The sequence below is a fragment of the Lygodium microphyllum genome, chromosome 17, assembly GCF_053477565.2.
Source record: "Lygodium microphyllum isolate KBCC chromosome 17, Lygodium_microphyllum_v1.1.10, whole genome shotgun sequence".
In the NCBI taxonomy this organism is placed as follows: Eukaryota; Viridiplantae; Streptophyta; class Polypodiopsida; order Schizaeales; family Lygodiaceae; genus Lygodium; species Lygodium microphyllum.
In genome coordinates this window covers 22,075,778-22,100,216 of record NC_141151.1, presented here as the reverse complement: position 1 = coordinate 22,100,216, position 24,439 = coordinate 22,075,778, and the positions used below count along the sequence as shown (strand labels likewise).

The following is a 24,439-nucleotide window of genomic DNA, read 5'->3' as shown; positions in this document are numbered from 1 at the left end:
GATAGTCAAAACTAGGTATAAAAACGGAGTCTTACTAATCATAACTATAATTTTAAGTTAAAACTTCTCACGATTTTATAAATTGTTAAGAGTATTGACCTTTGCTCCCACTGCATTAAAATATTGTTATGACAATCCCTTTTTGGTTTTAACTCATGCAAGAATATTAAGATTCAAGATTAAGGATAGTCAAAAGTAGGTATAAAAACAGAGTCTTACTAATCATAACTATAATTTTAAGTTAAAACTTAGCATTTAAATATATAGCTTCAAAGCTTCAATTGTCTTGCTAAGTGAAAAATGTCATAATAATAAGTGTAACCTTAAAAAACCAATTTCCTATATGATAATAACTATAGATAAATAAATTCATCAAATAAAATAGAAAATTTATTGTTGGAAAGATTAAATAATTTAAGAATCAAATAAATAGCTGCACTATGCAAGGTCATGTGTATAAGGACATGACAAAATCTCAGACCAATCTCTAGAATTGACAAATGTGTTATTATGTATCTCAGCAATCCACAAGGACAATTCTTGAATTTGCCGCGAAGTATTTTCTTCCAAATGGAAAAGTGAACACAAAGTACAAGCCTGCTGATATCTTTTGCTCTATCACTAGTTCAACTAACTTTACCGCTTGCACTTCTGTTACATACAACCTTTCATAGCCACCCCATACCCACCACATGACATCTCATGAAGCAAAATGTTCAAAAGGGTATATGTGCCTGCCCCCTCCCACATTTTACTTTTTAGCATATTTCTATGCTCAAATAACAAGGCAAGACAGACAGCAGAATAAGAGCTCAAAACAACCTTGCTTTGACTATACAGCATCCGCTGTGACATCGTCTAGAATCACCTCATTGTCTCATAGATCTCGATGTCTTCACACAGCAGCTAGCCCATGCTAAAACCCACATATGTCCAAGCACTCATTTGGCACCTGAAACTGAGAGTTCCAAGACATGTTAGATTCACAAGGCTGGACACCAGGCTATTTACTTTTTCAAGTCTTATTTTTACAGGAGTGAGATGATTCTCTCCACCAATGCCCTGCTCAAGACTTGTGGCAGTGCATCTGAAATGAAGCCCCCCATCTGATGCTTTGCAGCAGACTGTATACACCATCCACCAACCAAAACTTTATTTTACATGCTCATAGCGTGGCCTTTTATGATCCCTTTCTTGCCAATCTCTCTCTTTTTGGCGATGATGATCTAAATCAACCTCTACCTTCCGTTGATTTTGGGCATGATGGTATTGATGATCTCTGATATGCACTTGTCGAAATTTGCCATCAGCAGAACCAAGCCAGGGATCACCTTGATTGTCTCCTTCAATTAATGTTTCCCCATCAATCTCATGCTTACTGGAGAAACTTGTCTCTCTGCCTTCCAACCGCGATGATGGCTGATACTCATTTGCCTGATGTGAAGATGTATACTTGTTTGCATCTTTATGTCCATTTTCCATCTCTCTCTCAAGCAGTTCTTCTTCATCACTAAGCTTCGTTCTAGCAAATTTATCACCACCTTCCAGCCTGTGTTTCCGCCTTTTCTCTTTTACCTTGTCAATGTTCACCTCCTCGAGGCCAACCAAGGAAGCCTTGCGCAGGTCATGCTGTAAGAGAATCTTATTAGTAATTGCTGCAATAGACAGATATGTCATTTGGCTCAAGCAAGGAAACGTGTGAACCCAGAATCATCAACATAAATTACCTTTGCTTCTGCAGCTGACCTCCTTTCTTCAACTTGGGGTGTACCAGGAGGTGCCTCACTTGTCACTGTTTTGTCATTCTGATTACCTGCACTACTATGCATGTTCATCCCAGTACTCGCAGCACCAGGATCACTAGAACGAGAACCAGGCAATCCCCTATTTTGCTCATAAAGTTCTAGCATTTGGTTACTCACTTCTATAAAAGAGCAAACATGGTTGTTAGATTTTCGAGAGAGAACAAAAATCTAGAAGATAATACCACAGTATATCTCTAGATCATGTCCACCTTCCAATTGCCGGGGAGTCACATCAAACTCCTGCCACCAGAGCTTCTCCCCATCTGAGGGAAGCTTAACCTTTAGGAACTTTGCAGCCAAGAATATAGCTCCAGCAGCAACATGGTGAGGCTTGAATTGCAAGCATAGAGAGGTACGAAGCCTGTACAATGTTACTCCTATCAGATCAAAGTACAAAGATGACGAGAACAAAGAGCCAACCAAACGTTGACACAATTTCTACCCATCATTGATGAAGTTCCAAGCAACTTGAGCCAAGGCACTTTGTGCAACTTTGAACTTCTTGATAGCAGAAACCAAAGGTTTATATGGATGGTGAATATTGAGGTCAAAACCCAAAGTGGTAAGAACAAGGCGCTCCCCAAGAAGCACTAGTTCTTTTTCTCGTTCATAAACATCCTGCAAAACATAGTTTACAGAATTGAGGCTACTTTTGCCAGCAGATTGGGAATGACAGGCACCATTGAGAAAATGATTCTAAATGCAAAAAGGTACATCGCACCTTCTGCTTGATTCTCTGCACAGCACTTGGGTCTTTCTTGTGTCTTATTTCATATGAGAGCTGTATAACAGTCTGAAGAAGTTTCGGAGTTTCCTCAACCTTCCCAGCTAGGAACATGCAGACTGTAGCTATCATCTGCAGAAATAAACAGCATTACTGCTATGAGATAATAGTTTGTCAGGATACCATAAACTTTACCGCAATAACTAAAAACAGTTCTCTAATGAACGTGCCCAAAAAAACAAAAACGGAAACAAGATGGTCACAATGGTAATCTGAGAGTGAAATGAGAAAGCTTCTAAGACAACCGAATACTACAAACAGGATCTCAGCCTTAGTCCTCCAACTGTACTGCTTTCACCTTACCAGACTACTACAATTCATTGTCATTCTGAATGATTAGCAGGTCTTTAGCCATACTAAAACAGGAGAAGAAAATTTCCCTAAATCACTAGTAGCCTAGCAGGTTTGCAGAACTCTACTCCTTTCACCTCACCTGACTACACCACTTTATCAATTGGCCACTTGAATGACACTTTCCAGACTTAATATCATACATAAAAAAGCCCCATCTCTAGCAAGACAGCAAACACCCTCAGAATCACTAAAGAGAGAGAAGGGAATCCAACTCTTTGTTCTCTACATCCAAAGAAAAAGTTGCAAAATAAAAGGTACAATACAGTCTTATACAAGCTTCTGAAACTACTTTGTTCTGCCAGAAACAACTGCCTCCTCTTGATATTTAGAACATAACCCAAAAGAAACCACAAGGTATTGACTCACAAATCTATCATTCTTTGCATGAGATTGCCGCAGGAAAAAACGATGGCAAAACACTATCGCCGTTGCAATCGTAACCTGTGGCCTGATTAAAAAGTTTCAAAAACATCAGAACTCTCTCTCTCTCTCTCTCTCTCTCTTTTCCGAAACATTTCTCCCCACCTCCCTCCTGTTCCCAAAACACTTATTTCACTTTGCTGCTAGGTGTGTGTGGGTGTGGGTGGGTATGGGTGTGGGTGTGGGTGTGTGTGGGTGGGTGTGGGTGTGGGTGTGCACACATGCATACGGATGTGCACAAGAGCAATATTAGCATCAAAACCATAGACACCAGAAGTTTTGAACAGCAAGGTAGTAAACAAGTTTTCCTAAAATATTAATTTTTAGGATTTTGAAAATGTCTGAAATTTGTTTCTTACATGTACCCAAAAGTATGGGTCATAAAACCTGAATCCATAAAATATCCAAAGAATAAACCTACTTATCCATTCCCTACATGGCCAATGATCAAATTCTATAAACCTCTCAACAATATCAAACCTCCAAGAATACATACACAAAATGCCATTTCTAAACCTAAATTTTCTTTAAGGATCTTCAAGGATATAAATGTTACAAGGTATTTGCTCCAATCTGATGCATCTTGCAGACTGTAGTAAAACTATGAACAATCATGACTGTGATCTAATTACTGGAGATATATACATACATATATATTCTGACTGTTATATACTGTATACTGCAGTAAACTAACTGCAATACAACTGTAAACTCTAAATTCTAATGCAAAACTCTTTTGTTGCATTTTTGGGAGGACAAGTTCCATATGTTTCATATTTTTTTAAAAAGAGTCTCCATGCAACATTGATCAAAACTACATCCAATACTAAGTTCCACATATGTGACAGCAAGATGAAGTTTGGGAGCACAAAGATTATGCCACCCTTGAGTGACAAAGCCTAACTCCCAGAGAAAGTTTGGAATTTTCTAAGAAAAAAATACATGCCTCTTAACATCACAAAATCTGATATGTAAAGGAGGAAAAGTTGACAATACTTGCAATTGCAATTTGATAACCCTCTTTCATGTTACAAATTGAACCACTTTACTTTTTGAACAACTCATTATTCTTCCACATACAAAACAGCATTCTTTCATCAGAAGAGAAGAAGAATGGGCTGAGGCCATTGGCACAATGCACTTGTTATGAGCTTGAGGTGTGGCTATACTGTTCAGACCGAGTAGTGCAATTACCCCACAGTATAGCCACACTTGAGGTGTGGCTATACTGTTCAGACCGAGTAGTGCAATTACCCCACATTATGGATTCTTAGTGTCCATCTTCAAATCTTCCTGATGCCTCCACAAGCTACAGCAAATGAAGGAGGTTTTAACAAAATGCTCATGCCCAAAAGCTCACTCTCAATAGCTAAATTTGGTGGGCCCTTTGAATCATGGACTCTGTCATGATCATTATTTTTGTCCACTATTGATCCATGTAGGAAAAGCTGAAACATAAATGCAAGTCCCATATTTCGAAAAATCTAGGAATGTTACACGTACCCATCCTATCTAAATCTGTTTAATAGGAATGAAGTAGATCCTTCATGAGCTCTGACAACGTGGAATCTGCTGCCTTATCACCAAACAACCTATCTCGCCCAATGTGCATTGAATCCCCAACTTTAAGAGCAAATTTGTTGTGAATTACTTTGTATCATGTCCTAGAGATGGAGTGCAAGGAATGAAAGCCATCCTTCCTCCCAAGAAAGTTAGCTTGTTCTCTTTTTTTTTAAGAGAAGTGTGAAATGAATGGATTTCACCCAATTGAGCCACAACATCCAACAAGTGCCCCTAATGGTTTATCTAGTGAGGGATGGAACAAACAATCCTAGCAGTTCATTCAATGGGCAATTATGGATGGATTCCTAAACAAAAAATTCATTGGATATTTATGTGAAAACCAAATGATAGATCTTCAATGTCCCAACAAAGCCTCTACACCAGCTTGAAAACTTGAACTAGAAAACCACCACCACATCCTGCAAAGGTCTTTTTGGATCACATGTAACGTGCCAACAAGTGAATCTCAACTCATAGATACAAAACGTTGACACCCTATTGAAACCCCATGGCATGCATTGGAGTCTTTTCCTCTAGACACCAATCGCTAATGTAATGCATCCTTGAAAAAAGCATTTACAATACTTCACACAACTTAAAAGTAGTAAATAGATGTCAATCTCCATAGTTGACATTAGCTCCAAATGTCTCCCACAAACCATCTACAAAGTGCACCACAAGATCCACAACATCTAACAACTTGAAAATTCAAGAAATTACAATACATACCTATAAATACCAGCAATGAGGTGTGTTTTCTTTCCATGACCATCTAGTTAGATGAGTAGTTAGATGAGACTGTATGCCTCAATCTAGTGATTTATGAAAATACACCATTGACCTTCCATACCTAGGTATAACACTATCCAATCTTACCACTAGAAGGCCACCAAAGGAAGGGATGGTAATCTTCTTCACCAAGAGAGACATTCCACCTTGACAAACAATGAGGCCCTTAGAAGTTGAGGCTAGCAATACCCCCCTACTCTTCACGTAGAGTGTGTACCAACCCATGTACAAAGCATAGAGACACTATTTGCACTTGGATTGTTTGTTTGACGAAAAAACCATCACTTCCTTGGAATGGAATGTGAAAGTATTACTTCCAAGAATCCACAATTTATGAGGTAAACCCTAGCGCTAGTTGTGGTAGGATAGCCTATAAAGCAATTTGTTGGTCTACTTGTGCAAAAATAAAGCTGATTTTCACACAAACTATCATGTGTGGAAAGTAAAAATCTCAAAAAGAAAACCAAGACCACTTAAACCTAAAAAACTAAAAGCAAAATGCATGCATTGAACTTTCATTTTTAAAGGCATTAGAAGGCTGCCACAATCGATGCATCATGTGCCAAATCAGCTATACGCTCTTTTATCTACAGGCATTAGGACGCTTCCATGCCATCCTATGCCAAAACAACAATCATTGTTGAGAGTTAGCGACCAGCTCTATATCTAGGCACCCAAATTGTCCTAATAATGTTGTGTTCAAGTGCACATTTTGTCATGTGTCATAATGTGATCTGTTTAGGTCAAACGTGTTGCAGGCAACCATTTTAGGTGAGGCCCTTTTCATTATTTAGATCAGGTTGGCCATATTCATCCCTCTCAATTCAAGTTAGCCCTCTATCATCATATTGCCTATTTGTAAGCTCCACACTTGTAGATACTTTATTCCATATTTAGTATTTCTTTGCTTGGGGTTAACAGCCTTAGTCATTTATCATTCTCTATTGTACTCATCCTTCATTCTCTCTCATGTTCACCTTCCTTTGCACCTCCATATACATCATCGTATCAAAGCACAGCACAATGCACCCCAAAACTTTTTAGTATCTTGTAAAGTTGCAAAATCTTTTGCATTTAAACCATCCCAAGCTCTCATAACATCCATCTTAAAGGTGGCTGTGAGCCATAAGAAAAAAAACATTTGCTTAAATTACATCCAAGTGGTGAGAGCTATGCCCTAATGGAGTAAATTGAACCACCATTGCAAAGCTATAAACGCCCTGAACAACATAGTAGACTTGCAATTATAATTATAATACTAAATTATTTTCAAGATTTAACCCTTAGAAAAAATAGAATGAATGAATACTTAAATGCTGAATATGATAATTATTCAGAGAATTTACAGCCATGGAAAAGCCAAAGTAATGGAGACAAGATTGAGGATTGAAGATGGGAATCATGAACATGGAAGAGAAGGAGAGGAGCGGAGAAAGCAGGAAGAGAAGAAAAATCTGCACTAACAATGAAGGAAAGCTGAATACAAGGACTGATCATTCCCTGCACGCAGCCCAAGGCATCACTGAGGGGCACCGGATAAGGCAGAATAATGATGACAACACCTATAAAGGTGATGGACACGATGACAGTGACAGAGATGGTGAGTGTGCAGCCTGCTGTCCATGACAGAGATGGAGAAGACTACAGCCATCTGACAGAGAACCCGCTGAAGACAGAATAATGATGACCAGCCAGCGGAATATGGCTACATATAGCCAAATATGCCGAAAACTGACCCACCAGCAGCAAATAAAGCCATAAATGCTAGCCTATCGAAAATAACAGGTATGCTCAGATACCATATCAAAATAAGTGACAGTGCAAAGAGGCAGTAGGGTTTGGTGTCAGAGTACAGTGATGCAGAAGCGTGGGACCAAGACTGAGAGAGAGTGAACGCAGGGAGAAGAGAGATAGAGAGGAGACAGTAAAACTCAGAAAATCTGCAATGTAGAATGCTGTATAGGAATGCAGAAATATAGACGGGTGCAAAGAGAATATATGCATATGTCTCCGCCTTGAGGACCTCGATCTTCATCAGCCCGTGTGCTCACCAGCACGCTGTCTCTGTCAGATGTCAGATGTGTCCAAGTGCTCAACTGGACTGGTATAAATAGCAGAGGAAAAATACCAAAAAAATGACAAGAATCAGGTCGGCTGCCTGAAACTGTCCGACTGCTGCTGTACCTGACCGACTGTGCTGACATGGCAACTGTCCGACTGGCCTGACCATACTGCACTTACTGACATGGCTCTTGCAACTGCTGGTGTAGCACTCTGGCCGTACTGCTCTGCACACCGCTGTCCAGGGAATGACTCTCTAACACCCCCTCTCAGATCCTGCACAGGTCAAAAGACTGAGGGATCTGGCATGTCTCCAAAGAAGAGCCTGGGGAAGCGCCTTCGTGAACAAATCCGCAAGATTATCCTCCATCTTGCAATACTCCACATCAATGGTCCTATCCAGAAGCTTCTCTTGAATGAAGTGATACTGGATCTCAATGTGCTTCGTCCGGGCATGGAATATAGGATTTCGTACCAAGGCAATGCAACTCTCATTGTCGCACCGCAAAAGAGTAGGACCAATTTGGGGGTAGTCAAGCTCCTCCAACAATCTTCGAAGCCACACAGCCTCACATGTGGTGGAAGACGCAACCCGATACTCCGCCTCAATAGAAAAAAGGGCTACCGTGGGCTGCTTCTTGCTACTCCATGAGATAACACCTGTACCCAAGGTAAAGCAATAGCCTGAAGTAGACCGTCGGTGGTCCTCATCGCCAGCCCATCCGAGTGGCTCTAACTTGCAAGAACAAGATCAGAAGCATCTTTACCTACAGGATAAGAAATCCCTAAGTCAAAGGTCCCCCTCAAATACCGAAGAATCCTCAAGGCAGCCTACCAATGCACCTGTTTGGGTTCACTCATGAACCCTGCCAAAAGACCCACAGCAAAACAAAGATCAACACGAGTGTTGAGTAGCCAAATCAAGGATCCAATCAACTGACGGTAGAGGAAAGCATCCATCACAGGAGAATGGGAGTGGGAAGTGGCCTTCCAGTTCCGATCCATAGGAGTAGAAATGGTCCGACAAGTCTCCATCGCAAAAGTCACCAAGAGCTCCTGAATATATCTCTACTGAGAGATAAAAATCCCCCTCTGAGACTAACAAATCTCATGACCCAAGAAGAAATGAAGAAGCCCCAAATCTATCATCTCAAACGTCTGATGTAAAGTTGTCTTGGTCTCTTGGACCTTCTGTACATGATCCCCTATCAAAATCAAATCATCAACATACAACACAAATAACACACGACCAGCCATGGAAGTGTGCACATAAAGCTGCGGATCGGCCTTGGAGCACCGATATCCCAACTTTGACTGAAGAAACAAGATAATCTTCTCGTTCAATGCACGCGGAGCCTGCTTAAGGCCATACAAGGCCTTCTTCAACCTGTAAACTTTCCCATCCAAGGATCCAAAGCCAAGAGGCTGCTCTACATAGATCTCCTCCTACAAGTCACCATTGAGGAAGGCCGACTTCACATCCAACTAATAGACAGGCCATCTCGTATGGCCAAGGCAAGAACAACTCGAATAGTCGCCATACGAGCAGTGGGGGCAAAAGTATCATGGAAGTCAATACCTAGGCACTAAGCAAAACCTTTAGCAACAAGGCGAGCCTTGTGCTTGTCCAAAGAACCATCGCTAAGGTACTTGGTCTTGAAGACCCACTTAATACCAATTACCTTCTTGTAAGAGGGACAAGGCACAAGGGACCAAGTGCCATTTTTCTCTCAATAGCCTCCAACTGGGCTTCCATAGCCTTCCGCCAATGGCCAGACTGCAAAGCCTCCTTTAAAGAAGTGGACTCTCGATCCTGCATAGCACGAGTCATCAAACAATAGTTAGAGCTTGTCCAAACAATAGTTAGAGCAAACAAGCTCCGTAGAATGTGTCTGATTCCTCCGTGACCTCCGCGGTCCATCTTGCAGTTCCCACTCCTCAAGGACCCTCTCGATCCCTCAATCTCGGAGTGTGTCACAGGCCCAACGAGGAGGAGGCCGAACCTCCGTCGCTCTCCATCTGCTAAAGATTCGGGTACATCCACCGGCAGAATCTCCACACTGGGGGAGGCGGTGTAAAGGAAGACTCTGAATCAAAAGAAGAATCTCCATTAAGAAACTCTAGCTCCAAAGGAATTATCTCGGGAGTCCAACTCTCCCCCAGATCTCCAAGGATGGGGTGCTCCTCAACCCCCTCTATGGCCGAAACTTCCACGAACCACACATCTCGGCTCGTGTAGACATCCGCTTGACGAGATCAAACAGACGATAACCTTGGGACTGGGAGCTGTAGCCAACAAAAACTTGTCCTCGAAAAGCCACCTCGAACTTGTCACGCTGCATCTTCGAGATGTGCACATAGGTGTCACACCCAAAGATCCTGAAATAAGAGACATCATGCTTAGTCCCAAAGTAAGCCTCAAAAGGTGTCATCCTATCAACGGCCAAAGTGGGAGATCGATTGAGGTTGTGAACTGCGGTCACTGCCTCGGCCCACAGAAACTGAGGTGTCTGTCGGTGCTTCATCATGGTGCATGCCATCTCGATCACACTTTGGTCCTTCCGCTCCAAAATGTCATTCTCTTGAGAAGTGTTGGTGTTAGCAAACTCCTGGTGAATGCCCCTATCTGCACAAAAATGAGTAAACTCATTAGACACAAATTCACCACCATTGTTTGAGCGCAAGGTCTTCAGTCTCTGGCCAGATCGAATCTCCACAAAGAGGAGCAAATCCTTGAAGTGGGAGAAAGCCTTCGACTTCAACGTCAAGAAATAGGCCCATGTCATCCTATTGTAGTCATCTATGATCAACATGAAGTACAAGCTCCCCTTCAAGGACTCGATTCTCATCAGACCACAAAGATCCGTAGATACGAGCTCCATAGGTGAAGTAGACCGCCGCAAAGCTTTGTTAGGAATCGCATCCCAATGCAGTTTTCCACAAATGCAAGAGACACATGGCTATTGGCTCACCACTATGTCCGGCAAACCTCGGACAAACGATCCTCGCGACGCCTTCCAAAGGTACTCATAGTTCAAGTGGCCAAACCGAGCATGCCATAGCTCGGAATCTGTCTGAGAGGTAAGAAGAAGAGAGGTAAGAGCTGTAGGAGACTTCAATTTGTAGATGTCGTTCTCCTCATATCCTGAAGAAAAAACCTTTCTTGATCCACGATCAAGAACTCAAACAGCATCACTATTAGACTCCACCAAGAGACCAAGAGAACAAATCTTATGAACCAAAAGCAATGATAACCCAAGCCTGGCACATGCAACACGCCGAAAGTGTGAGTACCACCACGTCCATCTGGAATCAGTTGCACCTCACCCTGCACAGCAATAGACACAGAAGATCTGTCTCCAATGAGAATCTGCCCACGCGAAGGTCGCAAATGGACAACACCAACGCAAGAAGGAGTCATGTTCCGTGAGGCACCACTGTCCACGATCCACTCTCGAGCTTGGGGAGCTGTCATCGCAGTATCAAAAGTCTTTGGTGTAAGTCCTCAATGACCACTAAGTGTAGAAAAGCAACTGATGAGGGTGCAACCACCGCTCCAGAATCCTTCGGATCCTTTTTGGTGTCCTTCGTGTCCTTGTCAAGGCAATCCTTCTTCCAATGACCGGTCTTACCACAAATATGGCAAGTCGATTCCTTCTCCTTGTCCTTCTTGGATTTGTTGTCCTCCTCCTCCTTTTGGTCCTTCCTCTTCTTCTGAGAGGCTTAACCAACCAAAGCCTTTGATTTGGAAGCATTCTGTCCCTTCAACTGTTCCTCTTGGTCCAAGATCATAGAAACAAGCTCTTCCCACCGAAGAGTCGACTCCCGCCCTGATGCAATAAGAGCGGAATAAAAGGTACCGAATCATGGCGGCAACTGGGACAATAAAGTGATCGCCATGTCTTCGAAGGAAATAGGCTTCCCCGCATTTTGAACCTGCATCTAAAGCTGCCGAAGCTTGTTGATGTGTTTCCGAAGCAAAGAAGACTTATTCACAAACAAGGTCCGCATCTACACCTCCAAAGAAACCCTTTTCATCAAGGTCATCCAGTTATACATTTGGTCGAGCTCCAGCCATATCTCTTGAGCCACTATCAAGTGCTCAGTGTGAGCTATCATGACTGTAGTACAAGACAGAAAAAGAAAAGAACGAATCCTGGCATTCACTTTGTCTCAATGAGACTGGGCCTTGGTCAACTCCACACAAGCATTGGAAGAGAGTTTAGACTCATCTCTCACCAAGGGCTTGTTAATCTCCTCCATCACAAGCTCCGCCAAATCATAAGACTCCAGAATGCCCAACATCATCATGCGCCAAATGTGATGATTGTCATCATCAAGCTTTTGATCACGGAAGAGCCGGTAGGACAGCAAGCACCTTCCTGTCCATGATCACCTGGAACTCCAAGTCAGTTTCTGTAGACATGTTCACCTACAATGCCTGCACAAACACAAAAACAGCCCCCCTCTGACTATGAAAACATAGCCTGTTAGGGCTCTTTCCTCTGCTTCCCAAACCTTCTTCAACTGTCGGAAGCCATGAAAAGGTAAAATCTGCAATGGAAGGCCTAAAACACAGCCTCCCTTCCCTTCAAACAGCAACAACTTGCAGCAAATTCACCAATTGGACTCCTTTCCTGCACACCCACACTCGCTTCATCCTAGTTCCGATGCGCAGCCCTCCCGCTCACCCTCGAATGCTGGAAACGCAGCCTTGTGTTGCCCTGAAATCTCCTCTTCAGGTACGTTCTTCAATGAGTCAGTTCGATTTCACCGCTCTGATACCATGTCAGAGTGCAACGATGCGAAAGCATGGGACCAAGACTTAGAGAGAGAGGAGACAATAAAATGCAGAAAATCTGCAGTGTAGAATGTTGTATAGGAATGAAAAAATATACACGGGTGCAGAGAGAATATCTGCGTATGTCTCCGCCTTAAGAACCTCGATCTCCGTCAGCCCATGTGCTGTTAGTCACCAGCAGCCTATAAATAGCAAAGAAAAAATACCAAAAAAATGACCAAAATCATGTCTTCTGCTTGAAATTGTCCGACTGCTGCTGTATCTGACCGATTGTGCTAACATGGCAAATGTCCGACTGATATGGCCATACTGCACTTACTGACGTGGCTCCTGCAATTGCTGACATGGCACTCTGGCCGTACTACTCTGCACACTGCTGTCCAAGAAATGACTCTCTAACATTTGGGGGAGTAACACAGAGAATGTATGGCAAACACTGAGAGAGAGGAGAAACTCAAAAACACAAGAAGAACATGGTGATAGCACACTGAATCATGCTATGAGAAGAAAAGCAAGCGGCAACACCTATGGGGAATCTACACAATAAAGGGAGCAAAACACGGTTCTCCAGGCAATGGGCTATCGAAGTAATCACTAGAAGGTGAAGGAAAAGAGTTGAGGGAGGGAACCGTAGTCCTCTAATGCCATTGAAGATGTGGAAGATGATCGCCAGTTGTGAAGGGAGTAAACCGCTGTTCTCCAATGCCGAGGAGTGACCTGGGCAAGAAAACGCAAATCCCAGAGTGTCAGAACTGTCAAATGCATGGAGAGCAGCTAGATGCTAGAAAATGAGTCGGGCTGCAAAAACGCAAGTCCCAACGGCCTCTGTGACAAATGAGTGACACCAGGTGATGGAGGAGAAGCCAAGCTATAAAAACGTAGGTCCCAACAACCCCTGAGATAGACGTGTAATACCATGTGATGGAGGAGAAGCTAGGCTGCAAAACTGCAAGTCCCAACAACCCCTGTGATAAACGAGTGATGCCAAGTGACAAAGGAGCAACCAGGCTGCAAAAACACAAATCCCAGCAGCCCCTGTGACAAATGAGTGACGCCAAGTGATGGAGAATGAGCCAGGCTACAAAAACACAGGTCCCAATAGCCCTTGTGATAGACGAGTGATAAAATCATTGACGCTCGATTATGTAGATTGTCACTAGAGGCTAGGATGCCGATACCAAACTAGAGATGATGATGCCAAGCAAGATGATCTCCACACTAAAAAACGCAAGTGAAGGTGGAGCCTGATGAAAAAGGATATTGATTCCAAGTGGAAGATGCTCCAAATGCAAGGCCTAATAATGGAATAGGGCACCTAAAGCAGAAGAAGAAGGGTGAAGGCAGCCACAAGCCATGAACCGCAATGTCATCTTGAAGGGGTGTCAAGGTAGTGGAAGGAGCTAATGAGAGAAGAGAGGGGTGTCAGATGACGGAGGAAGAGAGATGAAGAATGACTAAAGAGTGGCAGAAGTGGTAGAAGTGAAGAATGAATGAAGTGATTGCTTATTTATAGGCATAAGCAATCTAAGGTGGCACGCCACTATGGGGGCGCCCACTGAAAAGTGGCCAAAATGTGGACACCAACCCTTTTTGGGGCTGTCAATGCAAAACCCTAAAATGAAGTGTGTGAACTAAAGAAGTGATTTCTCAACATGGCCAATAGGCGTAAAATGCTGATGTGGCAGTAATAAATGTTGGCAATGCTGACATGGCAGCAATAAAAGCTGGCAACTACATAGAAAATGCTGATGCAGCAAATCGCAGTTATCTCGGACAGATCACAACATAGTTAAGCAAAACGGCCAAAATGGCTCCTAGATAGGTTAGAAACATAGAAACAGGATAGGTAAAGCATGTTCCAGTAAGCGAAACGTTTCGGTCATTTCCGTCAAGTGTCTTGTGGTGTTTCAAGCCCCTAGCGAAATTTTTCACCTAGGATTTCAAGGCACAATGATCGGTGATGAAACCTCTAGTGGAAAACACATGAGTTTTGACGTGAGACGTTTTAACTCCAATGTTTCGATATAAAACGTTTTATGTAAAACATTTCGTTGATATGAAACATTTTAATAGAACAAAGTGTTTTTAGGCATAAAATCGTAAACATTAAATAACATGTTAAGTGTTTCTTTTTACTCTTTCCTTAAAGACTGCCAATTGAATGAATCTGGATTCTAAACTAATCCAAGACGTTCCAACAAATTCACAATCACCACCACAATGTGATGATGGCACCACTAGTACCCACTTTCTCTTCCATTTTGTCTCAGCCTTGAGTAGAAAATTGCAAAGATTCAAATCAAATCTTGCGCACGCACGCTCTAGACATTCAGATTTCACACACACGCACACAGACACAATCATTTCTACACAATTGTAACAAATGACTACAGTCTATCAGTGACCACACATGCTGCAACAGAAAATCTCTCTCTCTCTCTCTCTCAAGTTGCAGTACATGAGACTCCATGTCATGTAATCTGTTTCATGAATAATGCCAAATTTAAAACCACAGCAAACTCTCTCTCATTAACAATTATTCTCTCTCATTATTCACAAAATACAATGACATATCAAATAATTGAGTGCTCAAGCTTACTCTCTCACAAGCTATTCAGCTTTTCACATACTACATCAGATTACCTGGACTCTCTCTCTCTCTCTCTCTCTCTCTCTCTCTCTCTCTCTCTCTCTCTCGTGTATATATATTATTTTGGAACAGTAAAATACAGCATCAAACCTTTACCTTGAATATTATCCGAATCCTATAATATATGCATGAAGCATAAGTCTGTCAGAGTGCAGCGATACGGTGGCGTAGTACAAAGACTGAGAGAGAGTGAACATAGAGTGAAGAAAGAGAGAGAAAAGGAGACTAACGCAGAAAATCTGCACTGTAGTATGTCATATAGGAGTGCAGAAATATACACAAGTGCAGAGAAAATATCTGCTGTGTCTCCACCTTGAGGACCTCGATCTCCGTCAGCCCGGGTGCTGTCCGTCTCTAGAGTTTGTCTCCATCAGATCTCACGATCAGAATATCTGAGAATGTGCTACACACTGTCAATAAATAGCCAAGAAATAAAAAGTACCCAACACCAAGTCGACTGCATAAAATAATGCAAAAAAACTGTCCAACTACAAAACTGCTGTCCGACAGAGTAGCCAGCTGATGTGGCACTCTACGCTGACATGGCACTATACTGCCTGCTGACGTGTCCTACTGACTTGGCTCCTGCGCTGTCCGTACTGCTGGACTGGCCAGGAAATGACTCCCTAACACCCCCTCTCAGATCCTGGACAGGGCAAAAGACTAAGGGATCTGGAATGTTGCGAAAGAGGAGCCTGGGGAAGCGCCTTCATGAACAAATCTGCAAGATTATCCTCCGTCTTGCAATATTCCACATCAATGGCCCCAACTAGAAGCTTCTCTCGAATGAAGTGATACTGGATCTCAATGTGCTTCATCCGGGCATGGAACATAGGATTCCGTACCAAGGCATTGCAACTCTCATTGTCGCACCGCAGAAGAGTAGGACGAGTCTGGGGGCAGCCAAACTCCTCCAACAATCTTCGAAGCCACACAACCTCACATGTGGTGGAAGACGCAGCCCGATACTCTGCCTTAGTAGAAGAAAGGGCTATCGTGGGCTGCTTCTTACTACTCCATGAGATAACACCTAGACCCAAGGTAAAGCAGTAGCCTGTAGTAAACCGTCAGTAGTCCTCATTGCCAGCCCAATCCAAGTCGCTCTAACCTGCAAGAACGAGATCAGAAGCATCTGTACCTAAACGTTAAGAAATCCCTAAGTCAGAGGTCCCCCTCAAATACCGAACAGCAAAACAAAGATCAACATGAGTGTTGAGTAGCCAAATCAAGGATCCAATCAACTAACGGTAGCGGGAAGCATCCATCACAAGAGAATCGGAGTGGGAAGTGGCCTTCCAGTTCAAAACCATAGGAGTAGAAATGGTCCGACAAGTCTCCATCGCAAAAGTCACCAAGAGCTCCTGAAGATATCTCTGCTGAGAGAGAAAAATCCCCCTTTGAGGCTGATAAATCTCGTGACCCAAGAAGAAATGAAAAAGCCCTAAATCTATCATCTCAAACGTATGATGTAAAGCTGTCTTGGTCTCTTGGACCTTCTGTATATGATCCCCTGTCAAAATCAAATCATCAACATACAACACAAACAACACACGACCAGCCACGGAAATGTTCTGCCTTGGAGCGCGGATATCTCAACTTTGACTGAAGAAACAAGTTGATCTTCTCGTTCCATGCACGCGGAGCCTACTTGAGGCCATACAAGGCCTTCTGCAACCTGTAAATTGTCCCATCTGAGGATCCAAAGCCAGGATGCTGCTCAACACAGATCTCCTCCTGCAAGTCACCATTGAGAAAGGCCGACTTCACATCCAATTGATAGACACACCATCTCCTATGGCCAACCAAGGCAAGAACAGCTCGAATAGTCGCCATATGAGCAGTGGGGGGTATCATGGAAGTCAATGCATGGGCGTTGAGCAAAACCTTTAGCAACAAGGCAAGCCTTGTGCTTGTCCAAAGAACCATTGCTAAGGTACTTGGTCTTGAAGACCCACTTGACACCAATCACCTTCTTGTGAGAGGGATGAGACACAAAAGACCAAGTGTCATTCCTCTCAATAGCCTCTAACTCGGCTTCCATAGCCTTTCGCCAATGGTCAGACTGCAAAGTCTCCTTCACTAAAGCCGGCTCACAATCTTGCATAACACGAGTCATCAAACAATAGTTAGAGCAAACAAGCTCCAAAGAATGTGTCTGATTCCTCCATGGCCGTCACGGTCCCCATCCTGCGGTTCCCACTCCTCAGGGACCCCTCGATCCCTGAATCTCGAAGTGTATCACGGGCCCAACGAGGAAGAAGCCGGACCTCTCCCCGTCGCTCTCCATCTGCTGAAGACTCGGAAACATCCACCGGGCAGAAGCTTCACTAGGGTGGCCAGTGGAAGAGAAGACTCTGAATCAGAAGAAGAATCTCCATCAAGATGCTCGGGCTCCAAAAGAACTGTCTCGAGAGCCCAACTCTCCCCTAGATCTCCAAGGACGGGATGCTCCTCACCCCCCTCTATGGCTGGAACTTCCATGAACCACACATCTCGGCTCGTGTAGACATCCTGCTTGACGGGATCAAACAAACGATAACCTTGGGACTGAGAGAAGCCGCCTCAAACTTGTCATGTTGTGTCCTCGGAATGTGCACATAGGTGTCACACCTAAGGATCCTGAAATACGAGACATCAGGCTTAGTCCCAAAGTAAGCCTCAAAAGGTGTCATCTTGTCAACGGCCAAAGTGGGAAATCTATTGAGGATGTGAATTACGGTAGCAACTATCTCGGCCCACAAAAACTAAGGTGTCTATCGGTGCTCCATCATGGTGCGCGCCATCTCGATCGCACTTCGGTTCTTCCGCTCCAAAATGTCATTCTCTTGAGGAGTTTTGGTGTTAGCAAACTCCTAGTAAATGCCCCTATCTGCACAAAAATATCTGCACAAAAACAAGCAAACTCATTAGGCGCAAATTCACTACCCTTGTCTGAAAGCAAGGTCGTCAATCGCCGGCCAGATCGGTTCTCCTAAAGAGAAGCCAATCCTTGAAGTGAGAGAAAACCTCTGACTTCAATGTCAAGAAATAGCCGCTGACTTCAATTCACCGCCCTTGAACGCAAGGTCGTCAGTTGCTGGCCAAATCGATTCTCCTCAAAGAGAAGTCGGCCAAATCGGTTCTCCTCAAAGAGAAGCCAATCCTTGAAGTGAGAGAAAGCCTCTGACTTCAATGTCAAGAAATATGCTCATGTTATCCTGCTCTAGTCATCTACGATCAACATGAAGTAAAAGCTCCCCTTCAGGGACTAGGTCCTTATCGGGCTACAAAGATCCGTAGATACAAGCTCCATAAGTAAAGTAGACCACCGCGAAGCTTTGTTAGGAATCACATCCCGATGCAGTTTCCCATGAATGCAGGAGACACATGCCTAATGGCTCGAGCATGTCGTAGCTCGGACTATGTCTGAGAGGTATGAAGAAGAGAGGTAAGAGCTGTAGAAGATTTCAATTTGTAGATGCCATTCTCCTCATACCCTGCAGAGAAAACCTTCCTCAATCCAGGATCAAGGACTCGAGCAGTATCACTGTCAAACTCCACCAAGAGGCCAACAACAAAAATCTTATGGATCAAAAGTAAATGATACCCCAAGCCCAGCACATGCAACACCTCGAAAGTGTGGGTACCACCACATCCATGTAGAATAAGTTGCATCTTACCCTGCGCAGTAATAGACACAGAAGAGCTTTCTCCAATGGGAATCTGCCCGCGCGAATGTCGCAAATGGGCAACACCAACGGAAGGAGTCATGTGCCGTGAGGCACCACTGTCCATGATACACTCTTGAGCCTGAGGAGTTGTCATCGCAGTATCAAAAGTCTTCGATGTGGAGTCCTCAATGACCGCTAAGTGTAGAAAAGCAACTGATGAGGGTGCAGCCACTGCTCTAGAATCCTTCTTCTTGGTGTCCTTGCCTTTATCGGGGCAATCCTTCTTCCAATGACCGATCTTACCACAAATATGGCAGGTCAATTCCTTCTCCTTGTCCTTCTTGGATTTGTTGACTTCCTTTTTCTTTTGGTTCTTCCCCTTCTTTTGAGAGGCTTGACCAAACAAAGCCTTCGATTTGGAAATATTCTGACCCTTCAACTATTCCTCTCGGTCAAACTCTTCCCACCGAAGAGTCGACTCCCACCCCGATGCAATAAGAGCGGAATAAAATGTATTGAATCGTGGCGGTAACTGGGACAACAAACCGATCGCCATGTCTTCGAAGGAAATAGGCTTCCCCGCACTTTGAACCTACATCTGAAGTTGTTAAAGCTTGTTGACGTGTTCCCGAAGTGAAGAAGATTTATTCACGGACAAGGTCCACATTTGCACCTCCAAAGAAACCCTCATTATCAAGGTCATCCAATTGTACATCTGATCGAGCTCCAATCATATCTCACGAGCCACTGTCAAGTGCTCAATGTGAGCTATGATGGATGTAGTACAAGACAGAAATAGAAAAGAATGAATCCTAGCATTCAGTTTGTCCCAATGAGACTGAGCTCTGGTCCACTCCGCATGAACACTTGAAGAGAGTTTGGACTCATCTATCACCGACGGCCGATTAATCTCCTCCAACACAAGCTCCACCAAATCATAAGACTCCAGAATGGCCAACATCATCACGCACCAAATGCGGTAATTGTCACCTTCAAGCTTCTGATCTGATCGAAGAGCCGATAGGACAGTCACCTTCTTGTCCATGATTGCCTGGAACTCCAAGTCAATCTCTGAAGACATGTTCACCTGTAATACCTGCCCAAACGCAAAAGCAGCCCCCTCTGACTGTGAAGACACAGCCTGCTAGGGCTCTTTCCCCCACTTTCCGAGCCTTCTTCGCCGAAGGCGATGAAAATGTAAAATTTGCAGAGCAAGACCTAAAACGCAGCCTTCCTCCCCATCATACAGCAACCACCTGCAGCAAATTCACCAACTGGACTCCTTTCCCGCACGCCCACGCTCGCTTCAACCTTGATCCAATCCACAGCCCTCCCACTCGCCCTCAAATGTTGGAAACGCAGCCTTGTGTCGTGCAGAAATCTCCACTTCAAGTAGGTTCAACGCTCAATCAGTCCGTCTTCACCGCTCTGATACCATGTCAGAGTGTAGCGTTGCAAAAGCGTGGGACAAAGACTGAGAGAGAGTGAACACAGAGAGAAGAGAGAGAGAATGAGACAGTGTAACACAAAAAATCTGCAATGTAGTATCTTGTATAGGAGTGCAAAAATATACACAGGTGCATAGAAAATATATGCGTGTGTCTCCGCCTTGAGGACCTCGATCTCCGTCAACCTGGATGTTGTCCGTCTCTACAGTCTATCTCCGTCAAATCTCACGATCAAAATATCTGAGAATGTGCTACGCACTGACTATAAATAGCCAAGAAATAAAAAAGTGCCCAGCACCAGGTTGGCTGCATTAAATGCAACCGACTGCATAAAATAATGCAAAAAAAATTGTCCGACTACTGAAACCGACTGAGCAACGAGCTGATGTGGCACTCTGCGCTGATGTGGCACTGTACTGCCTACTGACGTGGCTCCTGCGCTATCCGTACTGCTAACATAGCCAAGGAATGATTCTCTAACAGAGTCCAACTCACCTCAAGCCTCAAGCCTTTTAGTTTCAACTTCAAGCCACTAGCCTTTTAATTCCAACTTCAAGCCATTTCGATTCAGCAGGCAGCTTAAGCCTCCAGCACACTTCTCACTCTAACATCTTGCATTTCAAGCAGAAGGCTTTCAGTTTCAACTTCAAGCTTCTAGCCTTTCAATTCCAACTTCAAGCCCCTTCGATTCAGCAGCCACCTTAAGCCTGAAGCACACTTCCCACTCTCGCATCTTGCACTTCAAGTTGAAGCCTCAAGCATGCTTAGTCACCCTCAACTTCAACCTCAAGTACACTTCCTTCAGCTTAAGGCCCAAGCATATTTCAATTCACCTTAAGCCTTAAAGATTCTGAAATCTCCCTTCAAAACGCTCTCTCTCTCTCTCTCTCTCTCTCTCTCTCTCTCTCTCTCTCTCTCAACACCCATGCACACACTCTCCCCACAATTTCTCCCCTTCTTACCTCATTATGAGGCCTCAAACCATGAAAGCCCAACTTAATGAAACCCCCAGAGAGAAAGAAATGATCCAAGCCGACTATTGGTTGGAGCTAGCTATCCCACAACAGCAGATCCACCAAGCCACAAGGAACAATGGCAGACTGGATGGTAACTGAGCAGGGTTGGAGGCAAACGCAGCCAGATGGGACGTTGGCAATGGCTGCAATAGTGGGCAGAATGTGATAGTGATGAACCGAAAAGGCTGGTGATGGGAGCTGAAAGAGTGAGGATGCTCACAACTGCCTTTCATAGGAATTTCTAAGCATTTTCTCCTACCATGCTTTGATTTATGCTTTTCTTTCAAAGTAAATGACTTTGGGGCTGGTTTTAGGAGTTAAATTAGGCTCTAAATTCATGATAACTTGAATTAGTTTTGGTCGTACAGCTACAAGCTCAGGTAGTTTTGGTTGATTATGCTGTTTGTGTAGTGTCAAAAGCAGCTATCATCATGGCTAAGCTTGCTGAGAGAGGTCCTACTTATAGGATGGTTTCTAAGCTGCTCAAGAAGCTTTAGTAACAGGGACCCCCCTTTGGGTGATGTAAATAACTTTTTGCTTTTATATACTACCACCTTTACGCTTTCTTTTTAAAGAATCGCAAAGAGACCGAGAAGTCCTGAGGGTGCATGGCTGAGATGGGCACAGCATGAGGGTGGCTGGTGCTGGAAACTTAATCTTCTGCTGGTAGAGGACAAAATGCCGGTTGTAACGTTGTTGGTGAGAGAAACTGGAGAATCAGAACAGATTTCCTGTGGACTGACTGCAAAAATATGCGTGCAGGCCAGGGTTCTGGATGTTGGAGGCTGTTAAGAGGTGAAACATAGAATTGACAAAGAGAGGAAAAGGAGGAGAAAAGGAGAGAAAGGGGTGAATAGGGAAGCTCCCATGGTAGGGCAAACCAAACAAGGTGCGCACAGTCTAGACAACCTTGCCTGGAAATTCCAAAAGTGCAGCTACCTGAGGCCTGAACCACTGTAAAAGACAAGCACAAGCCGTCTCCAGCTTGCTTCACAACAAAGATGGGAGCATGGGGAAACACCAACAATCAGCTTGCTTCCAAAACTGCAACAGCAAGATGAGAGGGTGCAATGATCCAAACTGACTCTAATCCCAACACTGTCCATGTGGCATAGATCAGGAACCTGCAGATATACTCAATGGAGAAAATGCTGAAGACACAAAAGAAGGAGAGAGACTGAAGGAAAAGGTGTGGCAATTCCCTTTGTCGAGAGTGCTTGCACTGGAGTAGAATATTTGGCCCCCCATTGGCTCTTATTGGACCACAAAAGGCATAGCCAACACCTTCTGCTCAAAACTGTACTGATCAAAGAAGAGATCGCACAGGGAACTGCTAGGGAGTTAGAAACTAGAGGTCTGAGGGCAGCTCACATGTTTGCAGTCCAAAAGATTGAGCAGACATTGTGATGTCCTAGTTTCTTGTCAGACATGGGGCCTTTCCAATACATGTTAGACGTTAACAGTTTGGTACATTAGTTTGTTTCTACTGAATTCAAAGTGACCCTGATGTGACTGTGTCATGCATGCCAATTACAATTCATGCTGATAAAACAGCTATAGAAGACATGACAGATTTAGCTGACAGTGGGAGCGGCCTGTAAAGCTTCAGTTCTGTTCCTTCTCCTGTAATGTGGTACTCTTGAAAGTTTTCTCAAACACCACATTTGGCAGAAGTATTTTATTCAATTAAGTTTTGAAGATTTGAAGTGGAAACAGCAACTCACTTTAGGTTTGAAGTTACAGAAACCATGTTCCAAGTAATGTACCAAGGTGTCAAGTACTGAGGATTGTGCACAATTGTTGCACAATGTAATCTAGCCAACACTAACATTGACATAGTAGCTGGTTCATCAGCATCATGAATCACAGATTAGTAATCAATTTACGGGACGTTTTTAATCCTTGGTTGATTGTAAATGATATAAGTGAAAATGATAGCAGATAGCTTATAACCTCTTTAACATCCCTTCCAAACAAAGCAGGCCACATAGATAACGCACACAGAGTTAAAAACTCCGTTTTTGCAGTGCTAGATTCCAAAGCAGTTTGTATACAAACTAGAAATTCTATTCTCAAGTGATTGCGAGCAACTACAATCACACTCAATCAAGACAATTTCAATCCGAATATCCTGAGATACAATCAGAAAATTCCGTTGGAAAAGGGAAGAGACCATACACTTTAAGTCGCATGCCAAGGTCTTGAACAAAAGTGCAATAGGATTTCCTTAGATAGGTCTCCTTCTTCAGGTCAATTCCATCCTTTCTAGATGGAGAATTTTTCTCGATGTATTCGCGAGAAAAATACCAGTTGGAGCTAGAATGATCGGGCTCCTCCAGCTTCTCTTGAAACTCATCAACCATCTGATGTCCATCACCTTGCAGCAGCCCCGCCATCTGGCTTCGATGCAGACTTTCCACAATCCCTCAACCTCTGCAAGTCAGATGATAGGGCTTAATTTTGCAGAGAAAAAGATCTAGGGTTTGGATATGTTACACACAGACGATTTCGAAGAAAGACTTGCCTTTAGCTTACCGAGATGATGGACAGGGAAGCAGCAATGGCCAGGTGTCGGGGCAACAGGACCTAAAGGAAACCTTCTCTGATGGGCAAAGATAAGGAGGGTAAAGGGAGCAGATGATTCTGCGGTGCCATCGAAAGCAAATTTAGGGTTGAAATTTTGGTGGAGAGAGAGAGAGAGAGAGAGAGAGAGAGAGAGAGAGAGTTCATACCCTGGCAAGGGGATCCTCTGCAGGAGCCGATGAGGCGATCGGAAGGGCTATGGTTAGTATTGTACGACAGGAACAGGAACAGGAACAGACACGGACACGGACACGCACAGAGAGAGAGAGCCTTACCTTGCGAGCAATCGATGCCAGGATTTTCCGGGAATTTATGAAAGTGCTCCCTATAAATACTAGATTGGGCACTACTAGGAGCTGTTCTCACGGGGGGTTTTCAGTGCAGGTTTTGAAGGGGGTTCGATCCAAAAACGCGATCCCCTCAATGCCACATGGTCAAGTACCACTTTCTCAAGGAAAACCTTTGGAATTCCTTCGAAAGCCCTTTCCCCTATTTTCCTTTCAAAAACCCCTTTT

The 24,439-nt window shown here is 43.8% G+C and overlaps 1 protein-coding gene across 4 annotated transcripts; it reads right to left on the bottom strand.

Annotated features, from left to right (window-relative positions):
* Positions 1-408: 408 nt before the first annotated feature.
* On the bottom strand, positions 409-24,229 carry LOC148021671 (cyclin-T1-3-like). Of its 4 annotated transcripts, XM_087697159.1 has the most exons (10): positions 24,200-24,220; positions 24,074-24,090; positions 23,877-23,984; positions 23,520-23,774; positions 3,310-3,391; positions 2,527-2,661; positions 2,248-2,423; positions 2,015-2,166; positions 1,728-1,924; positions 409-1,629 (listed from the first exon to the last, which is right to left on the bottom strand). In XM_087697159.1, the coding sequence occupies exons 4-10, from the start codon at positions 23,735-23,737 to the stop codon at positions 1,153-1,155; spliced, it is 1,437 nt and encodes a 478-aa protein (XP_087553285.1). In that variant the 5' UTR covers positions 23,738-23,774; positions 23,877-23,984; positions 24,074-24,090; positions 24,200-24,220; the 3' UTR covers positions 409-1,152. The 4 variants fall into 4 exon arrangements, with proteins under 4 accessions (XP_087553285.1, XP_087553283.1, XP_087553282.1 ...); XM_087697157.1 differs by having other exon boundaries at positions 23,866-23,984; positions 24,074-24,229; XM_087697156.1 differs by having other exon boundaries at positions 24,074-24,229.
* Positions 24,230-24,439: the final 210 nt, after the last annotated feature.

Excerpts from the sequence above, each read along its gene's own strand:
- LOC148021671 (XM_087697157.1), bottom strand. The coding sequence starts at position 23,737 with ATGGCGGGGCTGCTGCAAGGTGATGGACATCAGATGGTTGATGAGTTT. Across the intron at positions 3,392-23,519 it reads CTTGGCATGCGACTTAAAGT|GCCACAGGTTACGATTGCAA; the intron begins GTATGGTCTCTT and ends CTTTTTAATCAG. Across the intron at positions 2,662-3,309 it reads ATGCAAAGAATGATAGATTT|ATGATAGCTACAGTCTGCAT; the intron begins GTGAGTCAATAC and ends TTATTTCTGCAG.